Source organism: Gopherus evgoodei, chromosome 3 (genome assembly GCF_007399415.2).
Source record: "Gopherus evgoodei ecotype Sinaloan lineage chromosome 3, rGopEvg1_v1.p, whole genome shotgun sequence".
Taxonomy (NCBI): domain Eukaryota; kingdom Metazoa; phylum Chordata; order Testudines; family Testudinidae; genus Gopherus; species Gopherus evgoodei.
The window spans coordinates 2,487,008-2,507,842 of NC_044324.1; the positions used below are offsets into that span (position 1 = coordinate 2,487,008).

General features: G+C 47.9%; 2 protein-coding genes across 5 annotated transcripts in view; one reads left to right on the plus strand and one right to left on the minus strand.

Annotated features, from left to right (window-relative positions):
- SENP1 (SUMO specific peptidase 1) overlaps positions 1-1,780 on the minus strand; it is a 32,744-nt gene extending 30,964 nt beyond the window's left edge. For 3 of the 4 annotated variants that reach the window (XR_003999393.1, XR_003999394.1, XM_030554481.1), the window contains exon 1: positions 1,675-1,780. The gene's annotated coding sequence lies outside the window, so the exon portion shown is untranslated. The remainder of the gene's footprint in view (positions 1-1,674) is intronic. The other variant, XM_030554482.1, reaches the window with a different exon arrangement.
- Positions 1,781-5,751: 3,971 nt separating this feature from the next.
- The window catches only part of PFKM (phosphofructokinase, muscle), a 47,734-nt gene continuing 32,650 nt past the window's right edge, over positions 5,752-20,835 (plus strand). Inside the window, exons 1-2 of the mRNA XM_030554483.1 lie at positions 5,752-5,878; positions 13,636-13,734. Coding sequence (XP_030410343.1) covers positions 5,755-5,878; positions 13,636-13,734 — 223 coding nt within the window. The 5' untranslated portion in view covers positions 5,752-5,754. The remainder of the gene's footprint in view (positions 5,879-13,635; positions 13,735-20,835) is intronic.

Here is a 20,835-nt window from a genome sequence, read left to right on the forward strand (position 1 = left end):
TGACAGAAGGATGTTAGCTGGTGGTGGAAGTGGTGGGACACAAGGAATCATTGGGAGTAAAGGTTACGGGGGGTAGGGAGCACCATGGTGTTTGGGAAGGATGTTGGCAGGTGGTGGAAGTGGTGGGACACAAGGAATTATTGGGAGTAAAGGTTACGGGGGGTAGGGAGCACCATGGGGTCTGGGAAGGATGTTAGCAGGTGGTGGAAGTGGTGGGACACAAGGAATTTTGGGAGTAAAGGTTACGGGGGGGTAGGGAGCACCATGGGGTCTGGGAAGGATGTTGGCAGGTGGTGGAAGTGGTGGGACACAAGGAATTATTGGGAGTAAAGGTTACGGGGGGTAGGGAGCACCATGGGGCCTGGGAAGGATGTTAGCAGGTGGTGGAAGTGGTGGGACACAAGGAATTTTGGGAGTAAAGGTTACGGGGGGGTAGGGAGCACCATGGGGCCTGGGAAGGATGTTGGCAGGTGGTGGAAGTGGTGGGACACAAGGAATTATTGGGAGTAAAGGTTACGGGGGGTAGGGAGCACCATGGGGTCTGGGAAGGATGTTGGCAGGTGGTGGAATTGGTGGGACACAAGGAATTATTGGGAGTAAAGGTTACGGGGGGTAGGGAGCACCATGGGGCCTGGGAAGGATGTTGACAGTGGTGGAAGTGGTGGGACACAAGGAATTATTGGAGTAAAGGTTACGGGGGGGTAGGGAGCACCATGGGGCCTGGGAAGGATGTTGGCAGGTGGTGGAAGTGGTGGGACACAAGGAATTATTGGGAGTAAAGGTTACGGGGGATAGGGAGCACCATGGGGTCTGGGAAGGATGTTGGCAGGTGGTGGAATTGGTGGGACACAAGGAATTATTGGAGTAAAGGTTACGGGGGGGTAGGGAGCACCATGGGGTCTGGGAAGGATGTTGACAGTGGTGGAAGTGGTGGGACACAAGGAATTATTGGGAGTAAAGGTTACGGGGGGGTAGGGAGCACCATGGGGTCTGGGAAGGATGTTGACAGTGGTGGAAGTGGTGGGACACAAGGAATTATTGGGAGTAAAGGTTACGGGGGGTAGGGAGCACCATGGGGCCTGGGAAGGATGTTGGCAGGTGGTAGAAGTGGTGGGACACAAGGAATTTTGGGAGTAAAGGTTACGGGGGGTAGGGAGCACCATGGGGCCTGGGAAGGATGTTGACAGGTGGTGGAAGTGGTGGGACACAAGGAATTATTGGGAGTAAAGGTTACGGGGGGTAGGGAGCCCCATGGGGTCCGGGAAGGATGTTGGCAGGAAAGGAAGCCGCAGTGGAGGGGGACGTTAGGGACACATCTGGGGAAGGGGTCAGAGAGTCTGACAGGGGAGCTGCGGGGGGACACCGAGGAGAGGGAGCACAGCACCGGGGGGGGCTCTGGGGGAGACCCCACCAGGGCTGAGGGGGGGCTGCCGGCCGGGAAGGCGGATCAGGTGGAGGATCAGGGTGCCCGACGGGGAATGGGGCAGGGGACAGGACGGGAGGCGCTCGGGGGGTAGGGAGAGTTACCGGGGGCCCGCGGGGGTTGGGGGAGGGGCACGGCGGGTCCGGCGGAGGAGGGGGCCGGGGGGCTGTGGAAGGCCCGGGGGTCGCTCACGGCCCGGGAGCTGGGGGGGGAGGGGCGGTACCGAGGTCTCGGGGGGGGGCCGCTCTTACCGGAAGCGGAACCAGGCGGAGCGCGCGGGCCCCTCACCCCAAATCCCGGCAACGAGGCGACCGGAAAGCGGGCAGGCTGCAGCGGAAGTGATCGGTTAGCGAGCGCCTCGGCGCGGGGCAGGTCGGGAAACGCGCGGCCGGCGTCACCCCCGGGGGCGGGGCGCTGAGGGGAGGGGGGCTGTGCATGGGGGGGGGTCACAGCAGGGGATGGGGAGCAGGGGGGCTGTGCGCTCGGGGGGATCACAGCAGGGGATGGGGAGGAGGGGGGCTGTGTGCACTGGGGGGGTCACAGCAGGGGATGGGGAGCAGGGGGGCTGTGCGTTCAGAGGGGTCACAGCGTGGGTGGAGGAGGAGTGGAGCGGTGCGCTGGGGGGAGGGTCACGGCGGGGGCAGGCTGTGCGCTCGGTGGGGGTTGTAGAGGAGCGAAGGTTAGTCAGTGTCACACACACCCCCGATTGAGGGGGGCTCTTGAGGGGGAACAGAGGAGGGTGATGTCACCCTGGGGTGGGAGGGGATTGGGGGCGCAGTGTGCTGGGGGGGGGGCTCAGAGTAGGTTGGTTGGGGGGAGAGGGGTCATTCAACCGGGGAGGGGAGCAAAATCCCCATAGAGGAGAGCAAGCTGGGGGTCACCTGGGAGTGATGCAGCCTGCTGGTGGCGAGGGTGACCAGACGTCATGATTTTGGGATCGTTTTCTTATATAGGCTTCTATTAGCCCACCACCCCCATCCTGATTTTTCACATTTGCTGTCTGACCACCCTACCAGTGGCAGATGCAGGTACATTAAAAAGTTAGGGGGGAGGGGACTTTCAAGCTTTCCTTAAAAATCTCTTCTGACCTCCCCCCTACAAAGAGAGACAGTGACATTAAAGAACAAAATCCAAACTAAAGGGAGTGAGCAGCAGACATCCATCTTCAGTGACATGGCGTTCCAGTACATCCCAGCCCTCGTGATGGACACCATAAGCACCTACACATACAGAACACTGCATTTTGTATGCTGTCTATCACAGACAAGATTTACCAGTTACGCCAGGAAACTTTATACCATGTGGAAACTTTTATTTTGGTATAAGCATGGCTTTTTTTTTCATTTATCTTAAGCCCCTTCCCCAGTGACAAACTAAACCAAAAGAAGGCACTCATACTAGAATAAAAGTGTCCACACAGGAGATGAGACCAGAATAAATGTTGGTATGTCTTAGTTTATACCAGTATACATTTGAGTGTAGACAAACCTTTAGCCTGGTGTGTACTTTGGAAGAGGGACTTTATCTTCTTGACTTCATATTTGTCCTCAAAGGACCTATCATTTGGGTGCTATGCAAATCACACATCTGGTTGAGATTTTTCAGCTTCAAAATCAAAATGTATTGTGGAAACAGTTCAGTTTTGACATTTTTGACCCCCTCAAAAATCAAAGTATTTGGTTGAAAAATCTAAATTTTTCACCAAAAAATTATTTTTCAGCCTGCTTTTATAAATGATCCTGCTCTCTCCAGTTGGAAGTGGGCCAGCCCTGCTGCTTTTCAGAAACCCACTTCTGCTGAAAAACTACTTTAAAATATATTTCAGCTGGAGGGGTTGGTGAAAATGAGGGAAACCTGGAGTGCACCTGACCCTTTCTGTGAAGCTTGCTGAGGCAGCGTGGCCTGGTACATATAGGATGCCAGACTGGGACTTGGTCTGGCCAGCAAACTTTTAAATAAAAACTAACTGAAAAAATTCAGTCAGCTGCAGAAAACTGTGTTTACCTTTATCCCAGTGGTGAGGGTACTTGCTTGTACATGGTAATGCCAGGGTTGAATCCCTACACTTGCAGTAGAACTTGAACACAAATCTCCCCCCATGAAGGTGAGCAGCCCAACCACTAGGCTGTAGCCTAGTCTGGTCTCAAGCTCTCCTGTTGAAGGTCTTCAACTTTGTATAAAAATATATAAATAAATATACAAATAAGTTTGTTAGTCTCTAAGATGCTACAAGTACTCCTGTTCTTTTTGCGGATACAGACTAACACGGCTGCTACTCTGAAACCTATAAAAATATAGTTCCAAATTGGGCCAGGGAAAGCAAACAACTGCTTAGCTTGGTGATTAAGGCACTCACCTGGGAGGTAGGAGATGTGGATTCAAATCTTCTGCCTGCCTGATTCAGAAGAGGGATTTAAATTCACATCTCCTACCTCCAGGTGAGTGCCTTAATTACCAGACTAAAGTGTCCTTGTCACTCTCTTTGGCTTTATAAGACTAAAAACAAACCAACCAGGGCAAATTCACATATAGTTTTGGGTCGATCAAAACTGCGTTTTTCAGCAAATAAACTATTCATCTGAAAAATGTCACCCTGGTCTACTTGGGATATCTGGTTTTATTCCCAGCTCTGCCATTGCCCTGCTGTGTGACCCAGGGCAAGTCACTTGTCTCTGTGCCTCTCTTTCTCTTCCCACCTTTTGTCTGTCTTGTCTATTTCAATTGCAAGCTCTTTGAGGCAAGGACTGTCTCTTACTATATTTTCAAACTTAGCACAATGGGACCCTGGCTGTTGTCTATATTTCCCTGTGGCGTGTCTCTTGGGTCTACCATATTACAAATAATAATACAAGGCCGTCTCATTGGGGAGTAGAACAAGAGGTTGTGGACCTGCTTTCTCTTTTTGAAGCCGCAATATTGTCTCCAGGCATTGATACATACAGTCTTTGGCATCAGGCAATATATAGTATCTTGGGAGCTACTGTTTCCCTTGGGTGTTTTTGAACTAGTCTTTCCCTGTTCCCTATAACCTTTCCCATCATCCTGTGGGCCTGTTTATCTTGCCATGTGTTGTTTGAATCGCATTGTGTTGCTCACTGAATAGAAGTAATTATGTTTGAAGGCACCTACTCTCAACCCTGTCCTGCCATTCAAAATGTGTTTGTGTTTGAGGTTGTATTCTGGCTTTGATGAGTGACGCTACAAGACCTAGCTGTCATCCAGCATTTGTCTTCTTATATTTAAAACCTACCTCACAGCAGTAAGTAAAAGATTTGTGTTACTTCTTGGCCATTAAAGGACTCGTAGCCATAGCTTGTGTACATGCAAGATTACAGCATTCCTCTTGAATTTGTCAGCCTCGCTAATGATGCTGCACCCTTGGATATGGCCAGTCACTACAAAGCACTTCCGATAGATAATAATCATTGTATTGGGATGCTGTCCTCACCTCCCTGTGATTTCTGGTTGCTTAGCTATGCCCATGAATCAGTCCGGTTAATTATTTGTCTTCACATCCTTCAGAAATCCTTAGCTCAACCAGAAGTAATACCATTAACTCGGGGCTTCTTTTCATGGAATGAATGGAGAACTCCCAACTCCCACTGGAGTAGCCTTTGTGGTAGTTCATGCAGAATGCGACCCTGCTGTTCATTCAAATCGTGATGGTGCTTTCTGCAGTGAGAATTCAAGAGACACTATTCTGTTTGTAACTTTAATTCGCTGAGCAGTTGAAATTAACCATTTATAAGTGAAATAAAGTTAATTTTATAGACCTGGTGTTGTTATTTTTCTGCACTTGGAGCAGGAATGGTGTGTGGGTGTAGGGAGCTTAAGGTAGTTTGAAGCCAATTTGGCATTCCCTGTATTCTGTGGTTGTGCCTGACCTGATTCATGGTGTAAGTCAGAGAAACTGTAGGGCTGTCCTGACTCTACTTCCTAGGGGCTGGTGCGGTGCACTGTGGCTACACACCTTATCCACTTCCTATGCTGCGGGCTAATGGTAGAGCTGTCGTAGAGCCTTTATCCCTGTTCTGAATCAGCCACAGTGGCCCTCTGTGCAGAGGGTGCTCTCAGTGGGGGGGTGGGGACATTTATACATGCTTCAAGGCACTTTTATGCTGCCAGAGTGACATAAAGAGGCCTTAGTGTAAGTGGGAATCAGACCCTGATTTTTAAAATTAGTTTGCAAGGCAATGTGATTCAAACCGTTTCAATGTAAGGCCATGCCCTTTATATCAGCCAATAAGAGGGAGGCATGGGAGAGGCAGCTGCTCCAGCGGGCTGATATAATGTCTATAAATACAAGGGAGGAAAGCACGCACTTTCCGGTTATGTGGTCTCCATTGGACCTATCTGTAGTTGGGTCCAAACTTTTCATTTCTGTGTCACTTGCTTTCGCGGTTTTCTTTTTCTTCACCTTCTTCCCGTTGTCCCAGAAAAAAAAAGAGCCACCAGGTTAGTGGAGTTTGATATTTGCAGACTGATGAGTAATTTGTTGCTGAAATGCTTAGGATCAGATTGTAACACTCTTGCTTGCACCTGGTCGTGTTTTATTCCTGCAGGCATCATCTGGTTGATTATAATGGGGCTGATGATGGGATAAGATGCTACCCAAAGTGAGCAAGGACATCACAATCTAGCCCTTCTTTATGAATGGAAACTGAGCATGCACACATGGGGTGGAATGCATCTGGGATGGGGAGAGGCTGGGGATATGAAGAGGATTTGGATGGAGTGGGTCTAGGTGTACATGGGGGGGATGGTTGGAGCCAGTGGGCACGTTGGTGCTGAGAACTGCAAATAATGGGGGTGGGGGAAAATGATTAATCAAAAGGTTTTAATTGAAACAGTGAGGTTTAACAGATTTATTTGGGCATAAGCTTTTGTGGGTAAAAACCCCACTTCAGATGCATGGAGTGAAAATTACAGATGCAGGCAGTATATTTATGCAGGAATTACCATCCCTTCTCTTCATTTGTCAATTTATTTATGCCTGCATCTGTAATTTTCGCTCCATGCATCTGAAGAAGTGAGGTTTTTATACCCACAAAACTTTAGATCCAAATAAATCTGTTAGTCTTTACGGTGGCACCAGACTCCTTGTTGTTTTTGTGGATACAGACTAAAATGGCTACGCCTCTGATAGCAAAGTTCGTTGAGGTTGGATGGAGGAGAGGGAATTACAGCAGAGGGTAGAAAACGATGGCACTTTAGTGGATGAGCAGGGAGAGATGTAGTGGGAATGTCAGGTGGAGGGTTTGGGGATTTCAGCAAAGGGAGAGGTACAGGTGTGGGAAATACCTATTATTTATTGAGCACTGACAATGTACTTGGTGCTTGACAAATCAATAACCAGTCAGTGAGTTCTACGTATTGGTGCAAACACAGGTTTGCTGCTCCTTTGGCCTTTTGCTCCCTAGATACCAGGACCCATCATGCCACCAGACCAGGCGTGACAAGTGCTTTACAAATGAGTGCCATCAAATCACAGTGATAATAAAGAGGGATCTGGTCTTGTGTACATCCCTTGAAATCTGGCTGGATGACTCAGCTAGTCCTGTATTAGCACACTCTCCCCCACTGGGTATTCAGTTATGAGCCCAGGCATGACAGGTTGAGTGCAAGGCTGGGTTTTTTCATCTGACCCAGGTACAGGAGGTGGCCCCTTCCCAGGAATGAAAGCTGTCTAGCACAACTACTTAGTATGTGAGTCCCAGGAATCACCCCACCATGCAGATGCTGGTGAGTTCTAGGCCAACCTGCTCGGGGAGTTTCCGTCTGGCTTCTAAGACTAATTATCTTGGTATTCTTCCAGTGGGTGATGGTGGAAGACCTGAAATATTTCAGCCCAAATGTGAAACCTCTTTGGATTTCAGGTGTTCAGGTTTTTCATTACATATCAAAATTCCCTGCAGAAAGCCAACACTTTTCAAGAAATTTTTTTTAATCAAAGCCCCAATTTTCCATCAAAGAAGAGTTTAAATGGAAAACTTTCAACCAGCCCCAGTGCTTCAGCTCAGAGCCTGAAGGGAACTCAGAGAAAATCTGGCTGATGGCATCGTCTTAATAAAGAAGGGTTATAAAGGCACACCATCAGGTTTGACAGCCTGCAGAGCTCCCTCAGCTAACCACCCCTCTCTTCCTTGAGAGACAACCAAGACAGTTGGCAATGGGAATTTGTGTGATGATTAAAGCCAAGCCCTCAATTTACAGTTCACCAATGTTAGCCCATTAATTTAACTTTCCTCTGTTCATCAACCGTTAGCCGACTGATCATTATTTTGGTTGGTTTGTTAACAAGGGCATTTGTTATTCAGCAAGCTGTTGCAGGCAAATCCTGTCTACATCACAACACAGGCTTTCATTGTGTTATTGCTGCACTCCTGCCCCATTCATTGGCCAAGCTGAATGCGAGAGAGGAGGTGTCTTGTGGTTAAAGCACTAGACAAATTCAGACTAGAAATAAGGCTCCATTTTTTAACAGTGAAGATAGTTAATCATTGAAATAACTCAGCCAGGGCTGTGGCCGATTCTCCTCAACTGGAAATTTTAAAATCAAAACTGGATTTTTCCCCTACCCTAAAAATATGCACTAGTTTGAACAGGGATTAATGCAGGGAAGTCCTGTGGTCTGTGATATGCGGGAGGACAGACTAGATGATCACAGGAGTCCCTTCTGGCTTTAAACTTATGAATTGTGACTCGGGAGACCTGCCTCTGCCACATGCACCCCATCTGATCTCAGGTAAGTTATGCAGACCTTGATTCAGCCACCTACTTAAGCATGTGAGTAGTTCCACTGAAGTCATGGAAGTGATGCATATGCTTAGCTACCTTCCAGAAGCATGGGCTCATGCTCTGTGCCTCAGTTTCCCCATCTGTAAAATAGGGAAATAGTATGCTCTTTTGGGGCAGAGACCATCTCCTACAAAGTGTATGTCCAGCATCTAGCACAGCAGGGCTCCGATTTCGTGAGGAGCTTCAGCTAGAATTCAAGTAATAGCAGCAGTGAATGTGGGAAGGGTGCAACATGTATTTTTAAATCACTTAGTCGATCAGAAGTAAAGAGAAAAGGTCACAAGCAGGATACGTGGTGCCTGTCTACCAAAAAATCAAATGTTTTCTCTGTTGGCATCAAGTTAAATTACTTATTTTTAAATACATTTACATTTTGTGAAATACACTCTTGTTTTTGCAATAAGTTACTTTTACCATCTCTGGTGACTTAGTTCCCCCACCCACATCCACCATGGACCATCCATCCCAGGCACCAGATTATGCTCAGTGACACTGGGTGGTCAATTCAGAGCAAGTCCATAGATAACGCTCAGCGGATCTGCGCAGCGTTTAAACAAATAAGGGTTAGAATGAGGCAGGAATCATTCACTGTATCCCCTTGCTTTATTCAGTGTGTGCCCTGTGAGACAGGTTCTGCAGGAAGAACAGTGTGTGTTCATGCATCTCACACGCTGGGGCTTCCCCCAGTTCTTATCTCTTCTCCCCAACTCTGCTGTTTTGACCAGGACTGTCCTGGGGCTTAAAAGGCCCACTCTTGGAAGCTGCCACCCCAGCCCATGTAGCAGGAGGGGATGGGGATTCTTCCATCCCTGCCAGGAGTAGTGCTGGCAGCTAAAGCTATGCCATTCTATAGCTCTCATTACAACACTCAGCAGCCCTAAGGATATGCTCATGACGTATTTTAAGGCAGGGGTGAGCAAACTACAGACCCTGGGCCACCTCCGGCCCGCCAGCCGTTTTAAGATGGCCCTCAAGCTCCAGCTGGGAAGTGAGGTTTAGGGCTTGCTCCACTCTGGCGCTCCAGCCGGGGAGCAGGGTCGGGGGCCGCACCACATAGCTCCCAGAAGCAGCGGCATGGCCCCCCTCCAGCTCCTACGTTCTCCAATGGGAGCTGCAGGGGAGGTGCCTGCAGGTGGGGCAGCATGCACAGCCGCCTGGCCATGCCTCTGTGTAGGGGCCAGAGAAGGGACATGCTTGAAGTAAGCATCACCTGCAGCCTGCACCCCTGAGCCTCTCCCTGCACCCCAACCCCCTGTCCCAGCCCTGATTCCCGTTCCTCCCTCCGCACCCCTCAATCCAAGCCCAAAACAGTCTCCTGCACCCCAGATCCCTCATCCCCAGCCCCACTCAGAGCCCACACCCCCAGTCAGAGCCTGCACCCCTGCCCCAACCCCCCTCCCACACACTGAACTCATTTCTGGCGCCACCCAGAGCCCATACCCCCAACCACAATCCTCACCCCCTTCTGCACCCCAACCCCAGTTTTGTAAGCATTCATGGCCCGCCATGCAATTTCTATTCCCAGATGTGGCCCTCAGGCCAAAAAGTTTGCCCACCTCTGTTCTAAGGCCGACACTAATGTTTCCAGGGAGGGGAGGGGACGCTACTACAGACTGACTCACTGTCCCCTCAGTCGACTCACAGCCCATCCTGCTTCCCTCACTCACCCACTGACTCCCCCTGTTACTCAACTCCTCCTCCTCTCCCACCCCACCTTCCCAAGCCAACAGATTCCCCTCCCATCCCAGCAACCCCTGCTCCTACCCCACCCAGCTGCCCAGTGACACACCTGGCTCCCCCCAGCTCAGCAACACCCCCATTCTGCCCTCTCCCCTAGCTCCCCCACACCATCTCCCTCTGCCTTCCCAGAGTCCGTGCAAAACTGTCCGTGTCAATACTGGCAACTACAACAACCTTTCCCCCTTCTCACAATAGCCAAAATCCAGCCCTCTGTCTCCAGCTGCATCTGATCGCCATCCACTTACTTACCCCTTTGCAGGCTTGTTTCCTTATCCCTGTAGGCACAGCAGGAAAGGCGGTTGCGGGTAGTGGCCCTGCATGAGTAACCCCCGACAAGCTTTCTAAGGATTTCTTAGGATCCGAATGGGCAATAAACATTGCCGTAAGGTAGCTGAAGACTGTAGTGTACCGTGATGCTGGTGGAGCAGGAAAAGTGTCTTGAAGAACCCTCTCCTTCTTCAGATTGCTCCTTACAACAATTGGGTTGCTGCAACAGCTGGTTCACCTTGGGAAGGTTTCCTTCACAACTGCAGGGAGCTAGAGGCTTTGGCCAATATTTTTTTTAAAGCGGCCACTGATTCGTGTTCCTCAGTTTTTCAGTGACCAACCTGAGATACCTAGACCCAGATCCTCAAAGGTATGCAGGCTCCTCGCTTTCATTGAAATCAATGCCTAAATGCTTATCAGGATCTTGGCCCTAGAGGCCTGCTCTTCAGAGACACTAAGAACCCGCAGTTCTTAATGACTTACTGTAGCGTGGCAGCCAGAATTGGACTCCATCTGAGCCACTTCCCACGTTGGGACCGGAAGGAGTACGGTGCCAGGCAAGACGGCCAAGTGTGCTGGAGCAGAGGGATCTCAGGGCAGCTGGCAGCAAAGCAGAGCTGACGTAGACCTCACGGCTATGGAAATCGGGGGACTGTGGGACAAAGTTGAGAGGTAGCTTAAAAAAAATTTCCCCCCTCTGGTTAGCTGCCTCCTGATGCAGCAGAGAGACCCTCCCATCAGTCCTCACGGGGCAGGGGTGGACCCCCAGGCTATGGAGATGACATAACCTGTGAACAGAGAAACAGTCACCTGGGCTTTCCAGTGACATCACAATGACTGTTCTGTGCTAGCAGCCCGTGGAGGAAAGCAGGGACTGAACGGGGGGCTGTCGGGGCGGCCTCCCCATTGGCCTGAAATAATCTAGCTCCATGCTAGTTAGGGGGCTTGACTTGGGGGTTCTCCTTGGTGACTGGCCCAAATGTCCACTGAATATGGAGATTTGGCAGGAGAGAGAATTAGGTAAGCCCTAGATGGGGGTTCTCCACCTTTTTCTGAGCCCCATACGCTATAAAAATTCCATGGGCCACCTGTGCCACCACAACTGGTTTTCTGCATATAAAAGCCAGGGCTGGAGTTATGGGGTAGCAAGCAGAGCAGTTGCCTGGGGCCCCACTCTATAGTGGGGCCCCACAAAGCCACGTTGCTCCGGCTTCAACTTCAGACCCAGGTGGCAGAGCTCAGGGGTCTGGACTTCAGCTCTGCACAGTGGGGACTTTGGCTTTCTGCCCTGGGCTTCAGTGAGTCTAACATTGGCCCTGCTTGGTGGACCCCCTGAAACCTGCTTGCTACCTGACTGCCACTTCTTAGACTGGATGTACAACAATGTTGTGACAACTGTTTGGCTTTTGCCCAAACCAGCAATACTCCATCCAAAAGGAATGCACTGTTGCAATCTCAGGTGTATGAAAGTTCATGGATGGCTTTGCAGATTGATTTTGTAGGTACTTTACCAAGGAACCAGAGAGGCGATGGTGATAGTCGATCCTTTTTCAAAATGGGTAGAGGCATTCCTCTAAAAGCCACAGCCAAGATCCTGGTAGAATAGTCTTCTTTCAGTGTGGTGCTGGGTGCTGTAAAGAGACATAGGAACAGCCCTTGTCCCCTAGAGAGTTTAAGCAAAGTTTGACCAATGGAGAGTTGATGTAGAGACAGATCTAGCGACCTTGCAAATCCAGCAGGATTGTATGCTCTGTCCTTACAATGAGGAAGAGTGTTGTGCAGTTGATCATGGGATAGAACAGAGGGGACTGATCTCAAATACCCAAAATTTCCTGAGCAATGAATGGGTATCCCACACTGTACAATTTCCAATGAGGCCGTGTGCCCGAAGGACTTTGGATATCTGTCCACAGTCTCAGTCCTTTGTTTTAAGGTTTTATTTTGTTTAAAATGTCCCAGGAATTTATCAGTATTTATTACAAAAATGTAAAAATGGGTGAAAATTGGTGCAAAAAATTAACTTCATGGTTTTCTGAATAAATCTTGAGATTGATATTCGGGGACAGGAGAATGACCTGGGCCACCAATTTACCAAGCTGCTCCATCTCCATTTATGATATTGGATTTCTTTTCTTTAAAATTCTCCCCACGATGAAAATAGGCAAGTCAATTTCTCTTTTGTTTCTGGTCACTTTCTAGGCAGCTACATGTGTTGGTTCTGATGGCCTGAAACAATAATCATCATAGCACCTAGCTCTTATCTAGGGTTTTCCATCAGTAGATCAATGGAGGTCCAAATCATGCGAAAATAGTTTTGGGTCCAGATGCTGCAGAAAAATTTTCTAAAATGTTTTTACTGGAACATATGAAAAAAATCTATTAATAATTGAGTTTCTTTTCTTTTTTTTCTTAATAATTGAGTTTCTTAAGAAAGCCTCAATTTGGGACTTAAGCCACCAGAGAAAGTTTCTTTAAATGTGCCTTTGAGCCGTTACCCTAAAGTCGCTTTATACCACTCTGATGTGAAGGGGCCTTAAAATGAACATAAATGTAATTTATACTCCCCTGATAATTAATAATACCCAAGTCTTATGGTGTTTTTCATCCATAGCACTCAGAGCTTTATAAAGGGGGTCCATATCATTCTCCTCGTTTTACAGATGGGGAAACTGAGGCACAGGGCGGTGAAATGACTTGCTCGAGTTCACCCGGCATGTCAGTGGCAGAACGTAAGGCCCTATATACTGCCAAAGCAGTATACAATGGCCTTACCATAACTGAGAATCAGGCCCATGATGTTTGTAAACTTTCGAACCTTGGACTCAGCAGGATATTTGGAGAACAGGTCACTTTGATCTGATACTTCTGCTAGCTGACCAGCTGGTGCAGACTGCTGCTCAGTGACTAGGGACATCTGAGAAAAAACCCGCAGAGGCACAGTATTATTTTTTCCGTTCTGATTGTGCATTGGGATTTTGCAAACATAAATTTCAGCTCATACCATGTGGCTGTGTTACTTTCCAGGGATGTGTCTGTAGATCGGTGGTGTGTACAATCAGAACAAACAATGAAACAAACAAACAACCCCCCAAAAAAACACCTGTTGAAAAGGGCCCAAAGCAGCAATTCCTAGCTGCTCTGCCGAAGTCTGTATCCGTTGGTCCCTCAGTCACGCACCGTGACAGCTCATTGCGCACATCCAGATTTAGGTGCCGCTGACACTGCACAGAGTATAATTTACCGTATGACATTTTGGCTTGTTGTTTACTGAGTGGTGGTGCTTTGAAAGGAGATAGCCCCAAGTGCAAGAAACTGCCCTGGTCCCAGAGACTGTGTGGGAATCGGGCAGGCAGGAGGCACCCGGGAAGGGGCTCTCCAACAATCTATATATTATTTTTATATTCCAGCTAAGAAAATGTCGCAGCCACCAGAAAAACATGAGCGCACACGCAATCTGGGGAGTGGGAAAGCCATCGCTGTGTTGACCTCGGGAGGAGATGCGCAGGGTAAGGAGATAAGCAGCACTGTTTGTGTTTGGAGTCTGTGTGCTTGAATCAAAGGGTGTAATTTTCAAAAGAGACTAGCGGTTCTAGTTGCTTCCATTTTGGGAGAGCCCAGAAGGAGAACTCTGGAGATTTTCAGGGAGTGCTGAGCACGCCCCCAGAGAGCCTCAGGTCCCTTTTAAGGCAGTGGTTCTCAGCCTTTCCAGACTACTGTGCCCCTTTCAGGAGTCTGATTTGTCTTACGTACCCCTAAGTTGCACCTCACTTAAAAATTTACAAAATCAGACATAAAAATACAAAAGTATCCCAGCGCACTAGTACTGAAAAATTGCTGACTTTCTCATTTTTACCATCTAATTATAAAATAAATCAATTGAAATATAAATATTGTACTTACATTTCAGTATATAGTATATAGAACTGCATAAATAAGTCATTGTCTGTACGCAATTTTAGTTTGTACTGACTTCGCTAGTGCTGTTTCTGTAGCCTGTTGTAAAACTAGGCAAATATCCAGATGAGTTGATGTACCCCCTGGAAGAGCTCTGCATATCCCAGGAGTACATGTACCCCTGGTTGAGAACCACTGCTTTAAGGTGTCTCCAGTTGGGAACTCAAAAACCCCCAGTCGTTTTTTAAAATGGTGACCTGTGTGTGGTATAGATATGTTGGCAAGATACTTTTGGGAAATCCAATCCTTATTTTGGTGCTTAAATGCGGTATTCCCTGAGCATCCAAAATCATGAGTTACACCTCCCAAAAATCATGAGATAGGCATAAAAATCATAAGGGTGGGGGTGGGGGGGCTTGAAGGAAACAAATTGTGGGTGTGTTTTCTTTGCCTTTTGGGTTTTGAGCCTTTAGGAGTCATATTTTCAAGCTTTTCTCCATAACCACAAAGGCTAGAAACATACTTCTTTTTTTAAATGAGAGCTGAGATTCTCATCAAGTGACTCCGGGAGCTGGGGCTTGGAGAACATTAACTATCACGAGACTCACAATAAAATCACAAGGTGTGATTTTGGATCAGATGCCAACCTGGCTCAGGTGACCATGAGGCCTTGTGGTTTTAACCACTACTCAGGCAGCAGTGCAAGGATCTCTGATGGCACCTAGAGCCTGTGATTGCGTTCACAAACCATCAGATAAAAGATACAATAATGCCCCTTACCACCTGATTTGCAAATGGGGCCTCTCATTCCAAGTCCACTGGTTGTGGGTAGGGGTGTCTAAAACAGAGATCTCCAAAAATCAAGGGGTCCAAAATTTCATATAGATATAAAATCTAAAAGAGGTCATTTTTCAGTTCTTACTATCTCCCCTCACTGCTTTGCTGTTACAGTGTGTCTGTAGGCTCTCGTCCAAGATTGCATTGTGCCCGATACACTCGCATTGTGCCTTCAGACAAGGCCATTGTCTACACGAGGAGGGTAGCTGTGGCGGCAAATACCCCATCGGGAGAGGGGTTGTAATCCAATCCCAGAGTACTCCTCTGTCCCCAGGAGAGGCCTCTCTGGCTAGGATATTTTCAGGCGCGCTGGGTGCCAGGGAGAACCGCAGGCATTTATTGTTAAATGTCAGCAGACCAAAAATAAAATGTGAAAATCATCCAAGGGATCAGATGCATGAGGCAGCATCATCCAGCAGTAAGGGGCTCCAGGCACACAGGAGGGCCGAGTTATGTTAGGCAGCCCTGGGAGGTTCTGCTGGGCAAAGAGATGGAGCACAATTTGGGGAGCCTAGAGCCCCCCAGGTGACACAGAACCAGCTCCCTGCATGTCTTAACGTGGCCTGGGCTTAGGGCAGAGGCTAGGCTGGCACATCAGCAGCTGTGCTGAACCACTGCCCATTGCCCACACGTGGAGTTGCAGAGGGAGTGGCAGGGTCTGGAAGCGGTCTTTGTCCTCCGCTGAAGGGGACCACCCCACTCAGGGGATGGAGCGTGATGTGTCTGTGACACAGCAACCCACATAGGCCTTGTGCTGCCCCTTGACGGCCACAGAGAAGCTCTTACTTAGCAAGGAAGCTCTACAAAGAGAGAAAAAGGCTGGTCCAGCAGCCAAGGCATTGGGCTGGAACTCAGGAGATGTGGGTGACCTTGGACAAGTCATGCCTGTTTTTCCTCCCACCCTTTGTCTCTCATTTCCATTTAGACTGTGAGTTCTGTGCGCCAGGGACTGTCTGTGCCCAGCAGCTGGTGCAAGCGGGTCCTGATCTCAGGTGTAGCCTCTAGTTCCTAGTGTAATACAAATAAGTAATAATGATACACTGATTCAGGATAGCTGCTCTTGGGTTGCATTGATTGACATCATGTTAGCTCCAGACATAAACCCATATCAGCCACGGTAGGTCCCTTCCTGAGATATTTACTCCCTTTCAAAACACTTCGGGGGCTGAGTGAATATTAACGAGTAAGCCAGTGCATGCATCTGCCCCTCGGGTTGTATTCAGCAGGGTTGGCAAAGAACTCCCTTTTTCCAGTTTTACCTGCCAGTCCCAATAGCTGGCATCAAGGACGCTGGAAGAACTGGGCATCTGCCCATTCACTTGTTTGCATCAGATATCAGCATCTGGTAATGCTTGCGGCTGATTGCTTTGTTCAGGTCCAGTGCTTCTAGGCACAGCCTAAGCACTCCTGTGGGGGAGAAACTACTGGTCATTCTGGAGTTAACCCCTCCACAGGATCATCCACCTGGACAATGATACCTTTCCATTGTTTCAAATCTCTAGCTGAAAGCCTTGCAGTCCAGCTGTTTTTTTTTCTCATGGAGCATTTAGTATTAGTTCTACGGGGTCACTTTAATGCTGTATTATATTCCCAAGGAAACTGCCTCTAACTGCGAAACAAAGCTGGGTATTTTCTTTAGATCATCTGGCTTAGCCAGCTGGAGCAGAGATGCCTCCCCATTGTCATTACCCATTTGATGGGTTTAAGATGCAGGCATGCTCCCAAGCCGTGCACAGCTGGCAGGTCTGTTTACAATGCAGAATTGTACTAACCAGTGCCTTTGTTTGTGCACTGCAGTGGGGGTGTCTTGTATAGAGGAAGGGTGGCTCAGTGGTTAGGTTGTGAGGCTGGTACAGATGCAGGTTCAATTCCCTGATTTGTCAGACTCCCTGTGGGACCTTGGGGAAGCCACTTGGTCTCTCTGGGTCTCAGTTCTCCATCTGTAAAATGGGAATAATTGCCCTGTCTCAGAGCAGTGTTGGGAAGGGAAAGTTTCTTGCAGACCACCAGTTAGTTGGGGCAAGTTTATGCCCTGAAGCATGACAGTTTGTCATTAATTCACTACATTAAAGAGTATGAGGCGCCCAGATGCTAGGGTATAAAAATACCTTAGATAGGGTGACCAGATGTCCCAGTTTTATAGGGACAGTCCCGATTTTTGGGTCTTTTTCTTATATAGGCTCCTATTACCCCTCACCCCCTGTCCTGATTTTTCACATTTGCTGTCTGGTCACCTTAGATAATATCTGTCATTTACATTGCGGTAGCACCTAAAGGCCACAACCAACTTGGGCACTATTGTGCTAGGTGCTGTACAAAGCTAGGATAAACAATGCTCCCTGCCCCAAAGAGCACCCAACCTCAAAGCCAAGATGGAGCAGGTGGAGGAGACAAACCAGTGGCCCACGGTGAGGTGCGGGAGACAGGGTGATGTATAAATAGAATAGGATGGGCACAATTCTTAGCTGGTCAGTAGCAATGGTCCCAGCTTTCCACCTGCCCAGCCATCATCAGGTTAACTCTTGGCAGGGGTTCATCTCTCGAGCTGGCCACTTTCTGGGTGGTGGCTGGGAGGAGTCTGGAGAAATCTAACCGTTCCCATGCTCTGGCGGGTGTTCTATTAGTCTGTGTGCCAGAATCCAAATTTAAATGAAACCCGTGGATATTTCTCTTTAACAGCGGCACATTCTTTAAGCCACCTCTGCACTCTCTGGATTTTGGGTTGATGTGGGGACCAGAATGACCCCTGGGCTAAGTTAGAGCAGCCCCAGGGACTTGGCTAACTTTTACAGCAGCTACCCAAGGGCTTCAGCCCAGCCTAAGATCCCTGTAGCACAGACTGGTTTGAGCACATTCCTTCCTGTCATGCCCCCGTCCATGCCAAGACCCACAAGGGGGGTGCAGCATAGGGTCATTTACATCTAGAGCTGAGCAAATAATGGATGTTTCAATTCACTGGCATATCCGACTAATTGGAGGAGGGGAAAATCCATTTTTGGACCACAGAAAACACATTCTTTTTAGATTCTTGGCTACTTGAAACGTTGTGGGGGAAATCCTGTTTTGGGTTGAACAAAATATTTTGTTCGGCCTGAAATGAAACATTTGCTTTGATTTCGAGCATTTTTTGTCAGGTTTTTATATTTTTTAACAAAAAATTCTAAACAAAAAGTCCTTTCAAATAAAAAAAATCAAAAAATTCTGCTTAGACAATATTGAAATGAAACTTTTCAATGTTTTTGGAGTTTTCTTTTAGGTTTTTTTTTTTCCCCAACTGAAACAATTTGCTGAAATCCACAAATTTCCTGAATGTTTCTGTGTGGCTGAAACAGCAATTTTTTTGCTCTGGGGCGGGGGCAGGGGGGGAGTTTTATTTGAAAAATTTTACCCAGTTCTTCCTACATCAATCTTCTGCTGGTTCTGTGCCAGATACCCTGCCACCATCCCCTTCTGGCTCTATTACAGCCTCTGTAGGCTACCAGAGTTGTGTAGAGGGATCTGAATTGGGCCCTTTTCTGGTTGAGCTGCTGGAGCTGAGAGGGCTGCTTTTCCTGCCCACCTCGGGGTGAGTGCTTCCATAAAAATCCATCCCCTGCAGCACAGGGATTCATGGGATTTGGTCCAATCAAATATGTTCTGAATGTTGATGACTTCGATAGAATTTCACATCAGAGGAGCACAAGGGTTGCTTGCAGGCTCAGGGCCTCGACAGAAAACAGCTGGAGAAAGGGCAGGTTGCAGTGAAATGCTGCATGATTGAAGTCACGTTTGCTCCACAGTTTATCCCGTGATTACTTGAGTGTGGTGGTGTGTTGTGAATGGAGTGTTCAGGTCTGTCATCAAAGAATAGCATCAGCCTAGTGACCCATAGCCACCTGATGTGCCTTCTGTGCAGTAGAGAGAGATCTGTAAGGCGAGGGGCTCTCCGACAACAGAGGAGACGTTCCATCAACCCCTGTGAGTAGGCTTGGCAGAATCAGATTTTTTTTACGTTATTTATCATTTTAATGGATAATATAATGTTTATTTTAAGCATTTTTTAATTTTTATTGATGTAAACATTTATTTTATTGATTGGCAGGAAATTATGGGAGGTCAGATGATAATTATTTAATAACCAGAAACATCGGGATTCAAAAAGTTAACGTTTCATAACATTAAAACACAAAGTGCCAACATCACTCCTCAAAAGCTGCAAAGCAGAGAGCTTTAAATCAAATGCTAATCCATTCCCAAGAAGCGTTTTTCTTGCTCTGCCTTTCGGTGAATTTCAATGATCATAGAAGGAAATATTTTTTCATTGGTTTGTGTGCACATGGCAAAATCAACATTTATTGACCTTTACCAAGAAAAAGCTAACCCTGCCAAGCCTGCTTTTGAGGCATCCTCCTTCCAGAGACTGAGTTGGCTGGCACCAGAGCAGAGCTGGAGGAGAACAAAGAGGGCTTCTGGGGAGGATCAGCAGTTACTGGGGCCTGGAATAATGCTGCCTCCTTCCCATGCATCATGCCGTTGCACCATCCTACATTTGGGCCTGCCATCTCTTGTCGATGGCTCTGTCATGGTATAATTCCCCATTCTGAACCTTAGCGTCCAAAAGATGGGGTACCAGCATGAATTCCTCTAAGCTCAATCACTAGCTTAGTACTTATAGCGCTGCCACCAACCAGGAATTCCAGTGCCTGGTACACTCTGGTCCCCCCAAAACCTGGCCCGGGGACCCCCAAGATCCAGTCCCTCTGGATCTTAACACAAGGAAAGTAAACCCTTTCCCCCCGTTGCCTCTCCCAGACTTCCCCTCCCTGGGTTACCCTGGAAGATCACCGTGATTCAAACTCCTTGAATCTTAAAACAGAGAGGAAAATCCACCTTCCCCCCTCCTTCTCTCTCCCCCTCCCAGACTCTCACTGAGAGAGAAAGTAATACTAACACAGAGAGAAAATAACCTCTCTCTCCCCCTTCCCTCCTTTCTCCCCACCAATTCCCTGGTGGATCCAGACCTAGTCCCCTGGGGTCTCACCAGAATAAAAAACAATCAGGTTCTTAAACAAGAAAAGCTTTTAATTAAAGAGAGAAAAACAGTAAAAATTATCTTTGTAAATTTAAGATGGAATATGTTACAGGGTCTTTCAGCTATAGACACTGGGAATACCCTCCCAGCCTAAGTATACAAGTACAAATTAAAATCCTTTCAGCAAAATACAAATTTGAACTCCTTCCAGCCAAATACACATTTGCAAATAAAGAAAACAAACATAAGCCTAACTTGCCTTATCTACCCAGCACTTACTATTCTGAGTACATAAGAGCCTGTATCGGAGAGATTGCAGAGAAACCTGGTTGCACGTCTGGTCACTCTCAGAACTCAGAGAGAACAACAACCAAACACTAACAGCACACACAAAAACTTCCCTCCCTCAAGATTTGAAAGTATCCTGTCCCCTGATTGGTCCTCTGGTCAGGTGACAGCCAGGCTCACTGAACTTGTTATCCCTTTACAGGCAAAAGAGACATGAAGTACTCCTGTTCTATTAACCCTTAACTATCTGTTTATGACAGGCTCCATGAATTCCCATGATGACACTTGACTAGGCTGCCCCCAGCCGTGTCGGGGAAAGGCTTAACTAGTGCTGAAACCATTCCTGTCCTTTAGGAAAAACTAGCCTTCTCCTGCAAGTGTCACCTGAAAGCAGGAATCTATCCAGCCCAGAATTGCTCAAAAAAGCCCCTTCCTGTTACCGCATCAGAAACCCCTGAGCTCCATCATGTTGGCCAGAAGGGACCATCGGGATCATCTAGGCTGTGGGATGTTTCAAAAGCATGTCAGTGACTTAGGAGCTCTAGACCCATTGGCTTTTGGTGGGGCTTGTGTTCCT